Source organism: Olea europaea, chromosome 9, assembly GCF_002742605.1.
Source record: "Olea europaea var. sylvestris chromosome 9, O_europaea_v1, whole genome shotgun sequence".
In the NCBI taxonomy this organism is placed as follows: Eukaryota; Viridiplantae; Streptophyta; class Magnoliopsida; order Lamiales; family Oleaceae; genus Olea; species Olea europaea.
In genome coordinates this window covers 8,302,544-8,318,878 of record NC_036245.1, presented here as the reverse complement: position 1 = coordinate 8,318,878, position 16,335 = coordinate 8,302,544, and the positions used below count along the sequence as shown (strand labels likewise).

Genomic DNA, 16,335 nt, shown 5'->3' with positions numbered 1-16,335 from the left:
GAGGTTACTAATATCTGTCTCTCAAGTTTTAACGTCTAGCATGTAACGCATCTGCATACGGTTGACATTTTTCTTACGCAGTCTTCTGGTACTTTACAGTGGGTATATCTGTTACTTCTCTTCGAGGCAAACACTTTTTTGAGGTTTCTTTTAAATTCTTTATAATTTCTTTTGCTAATTTTTTGCCTAGGTCTCTCCCAAGAATTAATATGTTCTGGGATGATTTTGGAGGGTTGTCGTGTTCAGCATTTATAGGGATTTGTAAGAATATTTTGCCCAATTTTCATATGGGCATGTGTTAAATTCCCAGTGTGGTAGCTTGTTGTGTAAAGCAAATTCTACATGCTATTTTTAGGAAAATTGAGAATTCGATATTTTCAATATTCATTCTGGTTTCTTTTGAGTTTCGGAGGGTTTAATGATTTCGGCGAAATATAATCCTAGTATAGAATTTCCCTAAAAAGTACATTTTTCTTGGTTGGGGAGTTGCCATCTAGGTATCTGTGGAAGTTTAATTACTTTTAGTGGAAATGATGAGTAATAGTAGGAATCATGTGAATAATAATCATGAAGCTGGAGAGAAGAAACCATCTACCAATTCTAGAGGCGGCGGTGGAGGAGGAGCCACCACTTTTTCAGGGAAATCAATGTCAACCAGCGGCAGCGTGGGGTCCCCCTCGAGCCGGAGTGAGGCTGCAATGGCAACTCCAGCAAGCGATAACACATTCCTTGGGTTAAACAATCTTGATATCCAAGGTGATGATGACAGATCTCAGGGGGCTATGAGGTGAGCCTTTAAGTTCTTTATTCTGTTCGTAGTGTCCATCAGAATTTTGTCATCGATGTATTTCCTCTGTGCAGCTTATATAATTAGTTGAAAACTCACTTCTATTGTGTTGGATGTTTTGTCATAAATCTCTTTAGTTGATTATGAATAATTGTTGTAGCATTGTTGTGAATATGTTAGGATATGACTTCTAGTAGATGTGTTGATGGACAGAAAGGAATAGCATAAACAGATTTATATAGGTGACGCCAAATTTATTGAGAATAAGGCTTAGTTTATTCCTGTTAATAATGTTAGGGAAGGAGGAACACAAATAATAACATGCAGTGAATATGAATAAGAATGAAGTGTTTAAAAAAGAGTACATATTGTGGATTAACAAGAAATATTTTCTTAAATAGAGTTGAATGGGATTCATGTAGTGATCCTTTATAGTATAAGACACTGATACTTTGTTCAATCAAGAAATCTGTTTCAGAGATAATGTGGTTAAAAGATTGGTGCAACTCCATGAAGTTAATGTCGAGGATGATAATTTATAAATTCTAACTATAATATGTAAATAGTGAATTGAGGCAATCATAGAACACGGTTAAGTAGGACACTTTTGCTATTCATGTGGAAACAGTGAGGAGTAGAGTGGATGTGTTTTGCCGTGTTGAACGGAGCGTTAAAAGGATGATGCTAATGTAGCTTCCATGCATGACTCTCAAATCGGTGTGTTGTCTTGTAATATTCATAACATTTCAACTTTTCTTTTCTTTTCTTGCCAACTGTGATTGATTATTGGTTTCTAATCAGCAACAGGAAGAAGAAAAGAGGTCAACGTGCAGCTGAAGGGGATAAGAGCGGTAGAGGGCTTCGTCAATTTAGCATGAAAGGTATTTTATTTCTCATCTGTCTTCATCTGTCCTCTATATATATATATACGGTGAAGTGGACGTATTATGAGGATGGTTTGGAGATTCTTAATAATAAAGAATAAATGCCATTAGGAAGGTAAGCTTAAACAGAATCAGTCGGCAATTACAATTTCATATCTGTCAATCATTGGTTTGCTACTAAAATTGGAGATCTAAATCACTAATTATTAATGATAAAGTTCTCAAGAACTAGATTGGAAATCAAGGGGGATTAGCAAATCCAGGCAAACTTTGGATCTGACGAGACACATTGGTCTTAATAGAAGGGTCCATTTAGCATGGAAAATGACAGATAAATGTTTTCTGTTGTGGTTATGTATGTGAGTTGTGAATACTGCACAAAATCATCACCACTTTTTGGTTTCAAACTGGTGTTTCTTGAGCTCCAGGGAATGTTACATGAACTTTCTGAAAACTGAGGGTGTTACTGCATTTTGGATGGCCTTTGGAATGCTCGCATAATTAACCTTTTTTTTTTTTTTTTTTTTTTTTTTTTTTTTACTTGTATACACTTTTATTAGGAGTTGCACATAATTAACCTCTCCTACTCTTTTATGGATAGTTTGCGAGAAAGTGGAAAACAAAGGAAGAACTACTTACAATGAGGTCAGATGACTCACCAAAAGTATTTCTTTGAAATTATTCTTTCTGCTTTTCTGCAATATGGTAGGGTGATCGTGTAATTCCTATCATTTGATTCTTCTTTTGCTCATTTTATCCCATCCTTGATTTATAAATCCAGTAATCATTTTCTGTTGATGCCCAATGGTTTTGATGTTTGATTGAAAGAGCCACTGTGGGATAGTTTTTGATCAAAAGAGTTGTGGTCATTGATCAAAATGTGCAACTTGGTCTCTTCTACTGTCATTTTTCGTCTAATGAGAGACATTGCTTCATACTGTAGAATGTGCAACTTGGTTTCTTTTGATGAGAATTCATATCAACTGCCATGGAACAGGGGAGTTATTTTATTGGTGATTTAGAAATTATATGGGTGTATGGGAATTCCCTCACGTGTCAAATGACGGTACTGTTCTATGCACCCATAAGTGTATATTGTGCAGCTTAACAGCTTGATTGAGGAGAGAAAACTTGGGTCCCGTGGAATGACCTTAATATTTTTCCATAAATGTTAAGTTGTTAAACTGCTTGTTATCGTGTGATAACTAGATTTGACAAAAATAAAGTCTGACCAGGTTGCAGATGAACTTGTTGCTGAATTTGCAGATCCTAACATTGGTGTTGGATCTTCAGACCAGGTTTGCTGAGTTTATAATTGTCTCCTCCTGTGTTTGTGGTAATTAAAAAGTCAAAGTTTTAGGCTTTTGATTTGTCTTCTGTACATGTGACAGCAACAATATGATGAGAAAAACATTCGGCGAAGGGTGTATGATGCTCTAAACGTACTAATGGCAATGGATATAATCTCCAAAGATAAAAAGGATATACAGTGGAAGGGACTACCTCGCAGTAGCTTGAATGACATTGAAGAGCTCAAGGTTCCATTTTAATTTCCTTCCTTTCATTTCTACCGTCTCTTTTTGTTTACTTTTCCCATATATTTTTATGTCACAGGAAAAGGACATCTCAGCGTGCCATTTAATTTCTATTATATCAGCGAATATAGCTTATGTATATGCTTGTTATTGCAGACAGAATGCCTTGGACTTAGTAATCGGATTGAAAAGAAATCAGCTTATTTGGAAGAGCTCGAGGAACAAGTAAGAACATAGATAATGCCTGTCTGTTTGAATCTGAAGATATGGTAATTGTTGTTGGCATGTCTAATGAATTTTCCTTTTTGCACTTTGGTTGGCCAAAGTACGTAGGTCTTCAAAACCTTGTGCAACACAATGAGCTATTATATGGCTCAGGAAATGCTCCTACTGGTAGTGTGGCCTTACCTTTTATATTGGTGCAGGTAAAGTTGTTTGATAATATCTTAGCATTAATTTTTGGATGATGGATTTTTATTGTGTCCATCATCCAAAAATTAATGCTCATCATCACACGCAGCATTTTTTCCTTTTCTGCAGTCCCTTTTGCTTTTTACTAGAGAAGATGGGAACAATTGTCTAGACTTTATGTATTTCCTGGTGATGATATCAGATTCAGTCTCTATAATTGAAAAGATGGCTACTTAAAGAGCTCGAGGAACAAGTAAGAACATAGATAATGCCTGTCTGTTTGAATCTGAAGATATGGTAATTGTTGTTGGCATGTCTAACGAATTTTCCTTTTTGCACTTTGGTTGGCCAAAGTACGTAGGTCTTCAAAACCTCGTGCAACACAATGATCTATTATATGGCTCAGGAAATGCTCCTACTGGTGGTGTGGCCTTACCTTTTATATTGGTGCAGGTAAAGTTGTTTGATAATATCTTATCTTTAATTTTTATTGTGTCCGTCATCCAAAAATTAATGCTCATCATCACACGGCAGCATTTTTTCCTTTTCTGCAGTCCCTTTTGCTTTTTACTAAAGAAGATGGGAACAATTGTCTAGACTTTATGTATTTCCTGGTGATGATATCAGATTCAGTCTCTATAATTGAAAAGATGGCTACTTGCTTGGGCTTTTTACATAACCTTAATACTCGCTAGTGAAGTTCCTACAATTATTTTGGGTGTTGAAAGTTCATGGATATATGAAATCCCAGCATAAGTCGTAATGCTTTTATTTCAATCATTTTTTGAAAGTTCCTGGAGATGTAAAATATCAACGTAATCTCTGGATATTGGCATGGTGTCATCAACTTAGGATATACTTGAGTCTTTATGAGGAAATTCAACCAAGCCACTGCAGTATGCAAATGAAAACAGAAAATTGTTTACTACGTTAAAATTTTTTGATGATTTTTCTAGTAATAATTTGTTTAAAAGATCTTGCGTGCCTCTGTAATGGTTAAACAAGTTGCATTTGGCTGTTGAAATTGTGATTTCAATTAATATTTCATTATCATCCTAGTAACTGATTCTTGGTTTTGAAATATTTTATGATGGATAGTGTTTGACAGAGATTTTTGTAGAATTAGTTATCACGCTTCTTATTGATTTTTCTATCGGAACTGTAGACTCGTCCTCATGCAACAGTAGAGGTGGAAATATCAGAAGATATGCAGCTGGTTCATTTTGATTTCAATAGGTGAGGGAACCGTTTTGGTATTGTACTCATTTTAAGAGAGAAATATTAGAGGGAAACTTTCTAGTGCCTATTGCCTGATTTCATATTTGCCTTAGCTTAAAATTTACTTATTTGTTTTAAAACAATTAACTTTTTTATTGGCGAATTTGGAAATAAGCAAGTTAATTATTTTGAAATTAAGGTCAATAAAAAATTAAGAAAAAAGAGTTTCTTTTTAAACTTACATGTAACTTAGTTTTAAGCTTAATCAAACATGGGTACATGATCTTTTTTAAGTGTTTTTCTGTGCAATATCTAGCATGGTGGTATTTTTTTGGCAAAGATTTGAGTAATGTAGTTGGAACACAGTCATTTTTCCAGTTTATGCCCTTATCAAGATAATACTTTTTATTGCAATTAGACTCAATGTCCTTGACATGTTTTTAGTAAGTACACTCCGCCTTCTCTCGTGACTGATTTATTTGTTCGAATAATTGCAGCACCCCTTTTGAGATACACGATGACAATTACGTTCTCAAGGCTATGAAATTTTGTGAAAAACAAAGAGGTGACGGTACAGATCGTATCCCTGCAAATGGAGGTGAAAGCTCAAGCATGGCTAATTTGTACCAGCCTCATCCATCAAGATCAAACATACCGGGTATGACTCCAACTTCGCCTCCCCTTCCTGGAATATTGAAGGCACGTGTTAAGTACGAGCATTAGTTTTCTTGCTTCAAGCTCTAGCATCTCAGAATTGTTGTATATCAATTGAAGAGGTAGTACTGGTTTCTCTTTGGCTTTGAGAATCATTGAGTATGCTTCTATAGACCACAAATTATATGGTTTTCTATGAATCTATTATAGGGTTTTACATAATTGTGATGCTTTTTATATTATACGGCGTAGAAAATGCTGTTTAAGCTGTAAGAAACCGTATAGGATACGTTGAGTCTAATAGGATCGTGGAATTTATTATACGAGATAGATGGTCGGAATTTAATTTCACATTGTGTTGTGAGTTGCTAATTGAGAGCAAGCAATTCATAAGGAGTTGCCTTGACATAAAGATAACTTCCATGGTAATGGATTTGGCCAACTTGTTGGTACTCTTCGAGTGCACCACATAAAGAACATTGTCACATAGCACCAAATGAGCCACATTTCTTTTGTGGAAATTTATCAATGTGACATGTACGTTTATTTTTCATATGATTCATATAATCAAGTTTATGAATGCAAAATATTAGTTGAATCAGATGATAAGTGGTTACCAGTGTTTCGCGGTTACAAAAGAACTTATGTAATTCTGTGTAAGGATTCATAAATACTTTCTTCGAGGGTAGCAACGGAGTTAAATATTCTTCATTGTGGGATCAAAAATTAAGTTACAACGAGCAACATAACATTAATAAAAATAATTCAATATATAACTAAACGTTGCCTATGGGAATATCGAGGTTCAGCATTCCGACGATACAAGTTTTTTTTTCCCGTTTTCTTGTGCTCAAAACTAAAGATTTCAATACCATGATAAATGAAATTGTTAAATTTTCAAACAATTTGTATTCATGAGTGAAAAATCATATTAAAACTTGTAGTAGGAACCAACTTCTTTAGAAGTACATAAATCATTCGTAAAAAAATGAAGTCTGAATTCCACATAGGGAAAAAGTGAAAAACTAAATAAAAATTTAATAAACAAAAATGAAAAAAAAATTCGAAAAATTTCTCTAGGGTAAGCTAACCATATGACCTCGGCTAGATCCGTCCATGTCCAAGGGTATAGCACAGTGGTTGGGTTGGATAGTAATGAACTTGAACTGTGTAAAATAATTTAAGTTGATTTGCTTGTGCTTGTTTGGTAGGGATTTTGTTAATTAATTTTTTGACTGTTAGAGGTAAAGTGGTTCCTGTCTGTGAGTGAAAAATTAAAAAAATGACGGCTGTAATAGTGAAATAACGGTAAAAAAATTGATTTTAATTGGGTTTTAAGCTATACCAAGTTTGGTAGGGATTTTGTTTATTGATTTTTTTACCGTAAGCGCGATAAAGTGGGTCCTACATGTGAGAGAAAAATTCAAAAATGATGGCCGAAATAGTGAAATAACGATAAAAAAATTTGATGTTAATTGAATTAAAATCTCTACCAAATATGCTCTAAATATACTTTTATCCACATATTCAGCAAAATCAATAATTTATTCTCCATATTTAGAAACACTTGAATGCACAATCAAACAAGCACATAGTACAAGCAGTTAAAGTGGTGGTGGGCAACCATGGGCAGCTGTAACCGCTGCTATTGGTCCTCGACAGTTGCAAACGACTTCTGTTGGCAATTGATGGCTTCATATAAAAGCGACGTTGACAGCTACAGTGGTGAAATGCTCGTCGGTAGTTGTAAGCAGCGACCATTAATAACAATAACGATGGTTGAAGTCGAAATGAAATTAATTTTCCAGTGATTTTGAAATAGACTTTGTTATTTGTACATTCGAGATTGACACCCCGGATGACACTCTCCTCACAAGAGAGGGGCTCACAATATTTTATTATATGTGGACCCCCTTCTCTTGTGAGGGGAATGTCATCCGGAGTGTTAATCACAAATGTACAAATAACTTTATTGTTTTGAAATGGTTTATTGAAGCCTTACGTGGTCCTGTAACATGGAGGGACCAATTCTAAGGACACGTACAAATTACAGAGTGGGCTGGTTCAGTCATTAAACCTAATTTTAAGTTCCCAGGGAGTGGGACAAACAAAGTTCACAGGACCATTGGCTTTTTTTGGATTAAAATCTCGAGTCAAGGTCGACATTTAGTTTTAACCACATTTTATGGGATCCACAGCTTTTCAATTACATATTTCATTAGCTTTTATCAATAGCTTTTATCAATATATACTAAAAATCAAATTTTAATCTTCACCAAATGGAAAAGTAACATTTTCGACCTTGTTTGAGCCCCATTTTTTCAAAAAAAAATGAATTTTTAAATAGTGTATTGATGAGAAATGCGTGGTTAAAAAATACTAAGAAAAATTTTAGATTTATGTGTAATATTATTTTATTGAAAAATGTGTAGTTGAAATAAGGTCAAAACACTGTTCAAGAATTCAATTTTATTTTATTTATTTATTTATTTTTGAAAAAATGGGGCTCAAACAAAGATGGTATATAAACATATTTAGATATTTTATTGAAGTGAGAGATTATTTTTTCTAAAAGTGACTTTTACTCGAGGTTGTCAATGGGCCCGACACGGCCCATGAAAGCACGAGCTTGGCTCGGGCTCGCCACGAGCTGAGCTCGTGCTTGTTTTTAAACGAGCCGAGCCCAGCTCGTCCAAAAAAGGGCGAGCTCGTGGGCCCAGCCTAGCCTGGCTCGCGAGCAGACGTCATCTTTATTTTATTTTTTTGGGGAAACAAATAGGTAAATAATAAATTAGAAAATAAAGAAGTAATTTTAATTTTTGAATCGTGAATTTTTTATATAAAAAATTAGGTAAAAAATTTAAACCCTCCTCCTTTATCCGGGTTTGGGACCGGCTACTTAAATTTAGAGTAGACGGAGTTAAAAATTGCGTTGTTTGTTTGTTTGTTCGTATACAATTTTTTAAAGAAAATTTAAAACAGTATTAAAAATCATTTTTTCAAGCAACGCTGCGCATCCCCTTACATATATTTCGAAATAAATCCCTTCTAAAAATTGAAAGGGTAATCGAATGCCCTTTCAATTGTCATAAGTTTTTACTTCGAAGATTATATATAATTTTCGAAGTGAAAGACTTATGACAATTGAAAGGGCAATCATTTGATTACCCTTTCAATTTTCAGAAAGAGTTTACTTCGAAAATTATATGCAAAGGTATGCACAGCGTTGTTCGAGAAAAGAATTTAAAATGTAGACATATAGTAGTAATAGTAACAAGTACTAACAAAAATTTAACTAAATTGGTGGAAAGATTTTTTTTTCTTTTTTTCTTTTAACTAAAAGAGAGAAAAAAAATAAAAATGAAATCTTATTTTTTTCTTTTTAAAATAGATAAAATATAAACCCTTCTCCCTTATCCGGATTTGGGACCGGCTACTTAAATTTTCAGTAGGTGGAGTTAAAAATTTTACACGAACAAATTTTTGTAGCGTGTACAATTTTTTTAAAAAAAAAATTAAAAGTGAGGATAAGAAAAGAAATGTTCCATCAATATAATTAAATCAAATATCATTTACTTAACGACATGCAATTTCGACATATTTATCTTGTAGTCGAAAATGAGCGTCCTATCAATCCTTAACGCACATTAACGCTTCTAAAATATCTTATTTCAGTCGGCTCATGACCTCGTTCAAAACTCTTTTACTTGCACTAAAGCAGACTCCGAAGCAAATGTGATGGTGTATCAAATGTTAAGGCGTTTGAAATTTGATCAATTATATATTTAGTTCCCGATAAATTATATCGGGGGTCCATCATGCATGCTAAAAGAAATAATATAGGCAAGTCTTCCCAATATTTTCTAAATTTTAATTTCATAGCAATTATAATTTCACTAAAATTAGGGTCATTTTTGTATTTATGAAATGTTCTTGCAATTATATAAAGACTCAAACACCATATAACTGGTGGGATAGTAAACGCCTGATAAAATCTTAGTGATTTCATAAAAAGATGTCAAAAATCTTTTAATTTTCAAAGCTATTTGCCAACAGTCAACATACCCTGTCATCACTTCTAACATGTGTATTGTCATAAAAGTCAGTTATTAAATGTTCAAAAACTTCAAATGACTTTAATAACAAGTAAGTAGAGTTCCACCTATGACTTACGTTGCTAAAAAATATTTTAGCATTTTGCACTCCTATTTCGGCACAATAATCCTCAAATGCTTGTTTTCTACTTGGGAAGATTGTGATATATATTAGTACGTTCCTAATATTTTGAAATTCATCCTTTATATGCTTTAAACCATCTTGGACAGTTAAATTCAAAATGACATAGACAACGAATATGAAACAAATACCCACCAAAATCAGGTTGCAGTAATCTATGCAATTTATCGGCAACTACTTTATTAACACGAGCATTATCGAAAGTAAATAAACGAATTTTACTTTCGCAATGATATTCTCTAACAATACTAATAATAGCATTAGATATATTATTAGCGTTGCGAGGAAACTCAATAATTCTAAAAGCAATAATTTTTTTATGTATGCACCAAAGTGGGTCTATATAATGTGCAGTTGCAGCTATATGTACTCTTTTATTAATCCATTCCCATATATCCGAAGTTAAAGATATGACACCTCCATATTTTTGCAAATCCATAATTAATCGTTGTTTTGTTTCAGTAAAATATTGTATTGTATCGGAACGAAGAGTGTTTCGACTTACCCCAACGTATCTTGGCTGCAGATATTCTTTTACAAATGAGACATAGTGTTGGTTGTCAATTAATGTCAAAGGCAACTTAACACCAGCAACAAATTTCACCATTTCGGTTCGAGCTCTCTCCTCTGACTACATCCATATGGATAGGGGTGCAGTAAAACCACCAACGTCTGGACTGCCAAATTGCAATTGTGTTTGACGGTTTGGAATAAGTTCGTGTTTGGCCGCACATACTTTGTAATGAAGGTTGAGATGGGTGGTACCAATTCCTCTTTGCCATGTCAATCTTTGTTGGCAGTATTTACATACTGCTTTGAATTCTGGGACTCCATTGGCGATTTTTTCCGTTGAAATCAATTTAAAGTGATCCCAACATTTTGCTTGTTTTTTCTCCTTTCGCTTTCCCTTCGTATCAGGAATGTTTAATTCAGCCTCTTCTTCCTGATCGTGTGCCGCTTCGGGAACAGCAGCATCATCCAAATTAATTGGATAATTTGGATTGCCGCTTACATGATGATGAAGATCCAAATCTGAAATATCTTCAGATAGGGATACGTCATTTAGACATTCAAATTGATTCCGAAATTGACTTTGCGGTGTTATAGGCGATTCGTTTCCTCCCATACGAACAAGTTTTCGACAAATGTGCGTAGATCCATTTGTTTAATTGTAATAAGTAATAATTAATAAAAGAATAATTGTATAAATGTAGTGAGAAATGAAAATTGGATGAAATTTTAATAAATATAGTGAGAACTGAGAAATGAAAATTGGATATTGTATAAATTGTATATAAAAATTGTACAATTTTCAATACAATACAAGAGAGTTGAGAGAAAGAGAATTGAGAGTTGAGAGTGAATTGTAGAAAAAATAGTGGCTAAATGCCACTATTTATAGAAGAAGAAGAAAAAAAAAGTTAAAGGACCGAAACAGTCACTGAAAAAATTCAGTGACCATTAACGATCATAATTTAAAAAAAAAAAAATATTCAGGGACCGAAACGGTCACTGACAAAAGTTAGTGACCGCAATAGTTACTGAACAAAGTGACCGAAACGGTCACTGAAAAAATCCAGTGACCATTAACGGTCATAATTTAAAAAAAAATAAAAATATATTTAGGGACCGAAACGGTCACTGAACAAAGTGACCGAAACGGTCACTTTTTAAAAAAAGTGACCGTTTCGATCACTTAAAACACGAGCCGCTCGCGGGCTGGTTTCTCGGCTTGTCTAACGAACCGGCTCGCGCTCATGCTCGTGTTTTTATGAGTCCGAGCAGTCCACGAGCTTCATTTTCGCGAGTCGACGAGCCGCTCGACCCATTTGTCACCCCTACTTTTACTTTGCTATCAAAGTCAGGCAACATAATTAATTATAACTTTTTGTGAAAAAAGTTTGTATCAAAGCTTAAATTTACTTAAAATCTGAACTTTGTAAGCTTAGTAAAATATGTACGCAATTACTCATAGGTCAATTATACAAGTTTAGATCATTTTCAAGATATTCTCTAATAACAAAGAGTGTTTTATGTATAATATAGATTATCTTTAAATTTTGAGAGTAATTTTTAAACGCTCCAACAATGATATCTATTTTGATTATTCATTTTATTTTTTTTCAAGAAATATTTACTGACTTCTATTTATTGTTTAACATTTTTTATATGTCAATGATCAATTAATTCAAATATGATTTGAAATCATGTAAGAAATATAGTATTCAAATTTATAACTTGTTAAATCTAATCATTATAAAATAATTTATAGAGTTAAACCCTCTATTTTGAAACTTATTTTGTATTGACTTTCTAAAATAGATAACATTTTGTATGTAGAGGGTTTCTTAAATAAGTTGGATCAAACTTAAGTTTATATTTAATTAAGAAATTATACTCAGTAACTAAAAATCAAATTTAGAACAAAAAAAATCAAATATTTAGTAAATTTTAATAAAAAAAATGAAGAAATGTGTGATTAAAATTATTTGTTTACTTTGACTTATTTTTCATTCAAATATTTTAGCTAAACCAAACATATGGTATTTATCTATCTATATTTTTTTGCTCACAATTATTTTAGTTTTCAAAATCACGATGACGGACGAGTGTCATTTAGCATTTTCAAAAAGAATCTTACGAATATTCTTCTTCACTTAATAATTTGTTTGATATAAATTTTTCGAGAATAGATTTTATGAAAAGTAAGTTTAGAAAATATGTGATTAAAAAATAGTAAAAAGTTACGAATATACGTATAAAATTATTTTATTGAAAAATTATGCGGAAAAATAGCGATCACTTCTTTCTTCTACTATTCGAAAGCCCATGGTTTCCGCAGGACACGTGAGATGAAACAACTTGTAAGTTTCCTAGTAGATTGGGAAGACAGATGGTCCTTCTTTCAGTCATTAAAGATTCTTGAATTATGAAATTCTTGCAGAAATAAGGACAAAATTAAATATGTTGTGGCCACACTAGGAAAATTTCTCTTGTTGGTAAAAATTCTACCTCACACTTCATCAAGTGTATTTTGTCTCGTATGGAGTCATTACAAAATATACGTGTTTCGCGCGTGTTAATTCGTTAACAATTAAAGAGGATCAGACGATTGTGTAAGGGACGAAACCTCTTGAGACAAAGTCCCAAAAAGGGGGTGTTCTTTTTATTGGCGATGAACTTTACAATTGGAAACGAAAAACAACGTGCCTCCAAGGGGCGCAAGCACACGAGTTATAGAAAAGGAAGTGTTTAAGTCTAAAAGCTAAAGGAATGAAAATTACATATTCTCTGTTCGAGAGTTTTGGATTCGGTCCTTTGCTTCTATGTTCTTTCTCCCATTTATACTTCATAGGCGATCCCTTTGTGATTAGCTGCTCTAAGAAAACTGCTTGATCGCCCTATAACTACCCACTTTCTTTGTAGTGGCCATTTTGTCATGAAACTGTCCTTTTAACTGCTGCCATTATCTTGCATCTTCAACCGCTTTGATTGAACCCCTTGAGTCGTGGAACGTGATAAGGTTACTTTAACAACTGCCTCAATAACTGCATTTCTTGATAATCATAATGCGTTATGTTTGTTGATACCTTGGGCGACTTGAAGATTTGGGCGAGACTCTGGGCGACCGTATGCCACTCTATTCGTTCAGATTCTGAGCGACTTGCAAACTTGGGCGATGGCGTTACCGCACTATTGGGCCCCTTATTTGGGCCTTCACCTTGATTCGTTCAATTGGATTTCGTTCTTTGGGCTATCTGATTTGGAGATCCTCCAATTGGGCTTTACTCTCTGGGCTGTTCGATTTGGGCTGAATTTTTATGTGTCAACAATTACCCCCCAATATGGCAGAATTAATAATAATTATTGAATTTTGCCATATTCACTTCACGTCTCCAGCAACGTTCGCGATTCCCAAAGAATTTCCCTCTATAACTTGAAAAGGTGCGTCGCTTTGCAAACCCTTATAAACTCCAAACACGCCATTTTACTGCTACCAAATCACTTTTCATATTTCTTGCGCATTCTTCACGATTCACTGTTCATCTTTTGCTTCCTTGTTACGTAACTCTGAAAAGCTTCGTTCCTTCTTCAATGGCCGCTTCACAATCTCAAGCTAGCGACTCCTTTAGTTTTGATGACTTTCAGAAACTTCTGAGTCGTCCATACGTAACCCCAAGTTTTCTCGCGCCCGCCGATGTTGGACGTAATGAGTTTTACTTGGGTCCTTTCTTCAACAATGCGGAGGCAGTTGAACAGGCGGCGGTGGGTCAGCTCTTTCCTTGCACTCATGGCCCTCCTTTTCTGAATTCTTTGCCGCCGGGGCCACTTCGTGAAAGAGGTATTCGCACTTGACCCAAATCTGACGTAGCTTTTCGTAGGTGGCATGCTCGTCTTGTGGGTCATGATCCTACTAAGGCACTTTTTGATAGCGCTAGGATTTCTGATTTGTTGGAAGTCTTTATTCACCCCCCTACTTTTGATTCAGCGCTCTTTCCGATTGCTTTGAGCTTTTGGTCCTCTGAGTATAACACATTTATTTTTCCTCTTGGCCCCATGTCTATTACGTTAAGGGATGTTGGAGCCCTGGTAAATTTACCACCTTTGGGCGATACCATTTTCCCTGGCATCTTAGTTTCTGGTGGCGCCCCACAGTTCGGTAAAAACTATATCGATTCTTATTCAAGCCTGCAGACACTCCACAATCATTCGAGTGCTGAGCCTACTCATGCTGAGCGAGTGGCCTTCCTTTTAGTTTGGCTTTGTAAATATGTGTTGTGCGTGCCTAGTATAAAGCCCTCTCTGAGTTATCTACCTATAGCGCACGAACTGGCGCGTGGCAGACCTTTGAATTTATGTTCTTTGTTTTTGGCTACCCTTTATAGAGGTATGGCTTTTCTTCGGGCTCAATTGAAGAATGGTGCATCTCCTACTGGCAGTGGACCTCTTTGATTCACTCAACTGTGGTTGAGATCCTATTTTCCATCGCTTGGTGCTCCATCCATTTCTCGTCCTTCTGCTAACTGTTACGGGCTAGCTATGGAGCCTTTAACTCCTGTAAGTATGTCCAGAAGGGACATTTTTTCATTCTTTTATTGTTTAGATTCAATCTCTTCCTTCTTTCCTTTTCCTCCTTTTTTGACTCCGGACTATGTACATCCTCCTTCCACTCTAGATAACGCGAGCACCTCTCTGCTCATTTGGATCCAGTTCTTAACTGGGAGGGAGCTTTTCCACAATATCTTAACTGGGACCAATGTCAAAGCTGGGGTAGAAATTTATGCTCCCCAATTTTTTGCTCGGCAGCTTGGTTTCGGTCAAACTTGGCCTGTTCCTCTTTGCTATTCGAAGAACTTAAACGACCGTTTTCATAACATTAATAAGGTGGAAGCAGAGGCTATAAACGCTCGCAACCTCCATTTATCAAGCCATTTTTCATTAGCCCCTTTTAATCCTTGTCATGCTACTCACCCTCTTTTCGAACAACTTTGGTCATCGATGAAGCGCAGATTATTTGCGATTGAGGCCAATCGTTCCTTTCATTCATTAGACCAACCGAGTATTTCTTCTCCTCCTCCTGTTTTGGTCACTCCTTTGTCTATTCGGAACCCCTCTCCTTCTCGTCGTACTAAACAATCTGCTCGTCCATCTTCTTCTCTCCCTGCTAGGCCAACTATGGCCAAAAGTGCTCCAAGCCGCAAACGGCCAGCCTCAGCATCTCCCATTCTAGAGGATGATGTTGATGATGATGATGATGATGTCCCTCTTATCGTTAAGAGGAATGTAATTAAATTGGTCTATTTACAAGTATGCTCTTCCCCATTTGAAATTTTTCTATGTACTGATGATCTTTTGGACTTTTCAGAAAAGCTCAGCTTCCCCTTCAAAGGCTTTGGCATTACCAACTCCTGCTCCATCATCCTCTGTTGAGGCTACTTCATCCAAACCGGTTGATGATGGGACCATGCTTAAAGGTACATCTTCAGTCCCAGATTCTTCATCACAACCCATGAATGAGCCACCTTCCTCCCAGGGCGTCGACCCCCCCAATCATCGAAGCAGAAGGTAATTCAGTTTTTGATATCTTACCTTTGCTCGTGCTATTGGTTTCTGACTGGTTGCTCTTTGAACTTTGCAGATACTCCCATGAGTCCGCCCGTTGTGGCAACATCTTCTCGCTCGGACAAGGGGAAGTCCTCACGAATGGATGAGTCGTTGGTGGCCAGCTTGGCTGAGGGTGCGCCATCTTCTACGATTGTCGACGAGGTAGTTTTTCTCTTTGCCCCATTCCTATTTCCAACTTGTTCGTTGTAGCGAATATTTTTAATGTTGGCAATCTTCTTTGCAGGATGCTGACAGGATTGTGCGTTCTATCCAGGATTTGTTCGCTTCCCGGGGGCAGGTCCAAATGCCTCGCCCTGTTCCATCTGATCGTCCTGCTGCTTCTTCAGAAGAAGACTTGAAGTTCTTGAAGGAGTTGGTATTTGAATACGTGTCCTTCATGGACATGGACATTGGAAGGGCTAGTGCTGCCAGACACAAGGATGAACTTGAACGCTTGAGTGCGAAATTAGAGCAAGCACTGACGCTTCCGTCGCTCAATCTTTCT

The 16,335-nt window shown here is 35.6% G+C and overlaps 2 protein-coding genes across 3 annotated transcripts in view; both read left to right on the top strand.

Moving 5' to 3' along the window:
• Positions 1-5,840, top strand: part of LOC111399555 (transcription factor-like protein DPB) — a 16,575-nt gene extending 10,735 nt beyond the window's left edge. Inside the window, exons 2-10 of one of the 2 annotated variants that reach the window (XM_023026947.1) lie at positions 4-787; positions 1,595-1,668; positions 2,273-2,316; positions 2,907-2,969; positions 3,063-3,209; positions 3,363-3,431; positions 3,972-4,070; positions 4,783-4,853; positions 5,333-5,840. In XM_023026947.1, the coding sequence (XP_022882715.1) occupies positions 531-787; positions 1,595-1,668; positions 2,273-2,316; positions 2,907-2,969; positions 3,063-3,209; positions 3,363-3,431; positions 3,972-4,070; positions 4,783-4,853; positions 5,333-5,558 (1,050 nt within the window). In that variant the 5' untranslated portion in view covers positions 4-530 and the 3' untranslated portion in view covers positions 5,559-5,840. Of the gene's footprint in view, positions 1-3; positions 788-1,588; positions 1,669-2,272; positions 2,317-2,906; positions 2,970-3,062; positions 3,210-3,362; positions 3,432-3,971; positions 4,071-4,782; positions 4,854-5,332 lie in introns of both variants that reach the window. The other variant, XM_023026946.1, reaches the window with a different exon arrangement.
• A 9,471-nt stretch (positions 5,841-15,311) lies between these two features.
• Positions 15,312-15,795, top strand: LOC111399895. Its single transcript, XM_023027379.1, has 2 exons — positions 15,312-15,509; positions 15,592-15,795. The coding sequence occupies exons 1-2, from the start codon at positions 15,402-15,404 to the stop codon at positions 15,793-15,795; spliced, it is 312 nt and encodes a 103-aa protein (XP_022883147.1). The 5' UTR covers positions 15,312-15,401.
• The last annotated feature ends 540 nt before the right edge of the window (positions 15,796-16,335 follow it).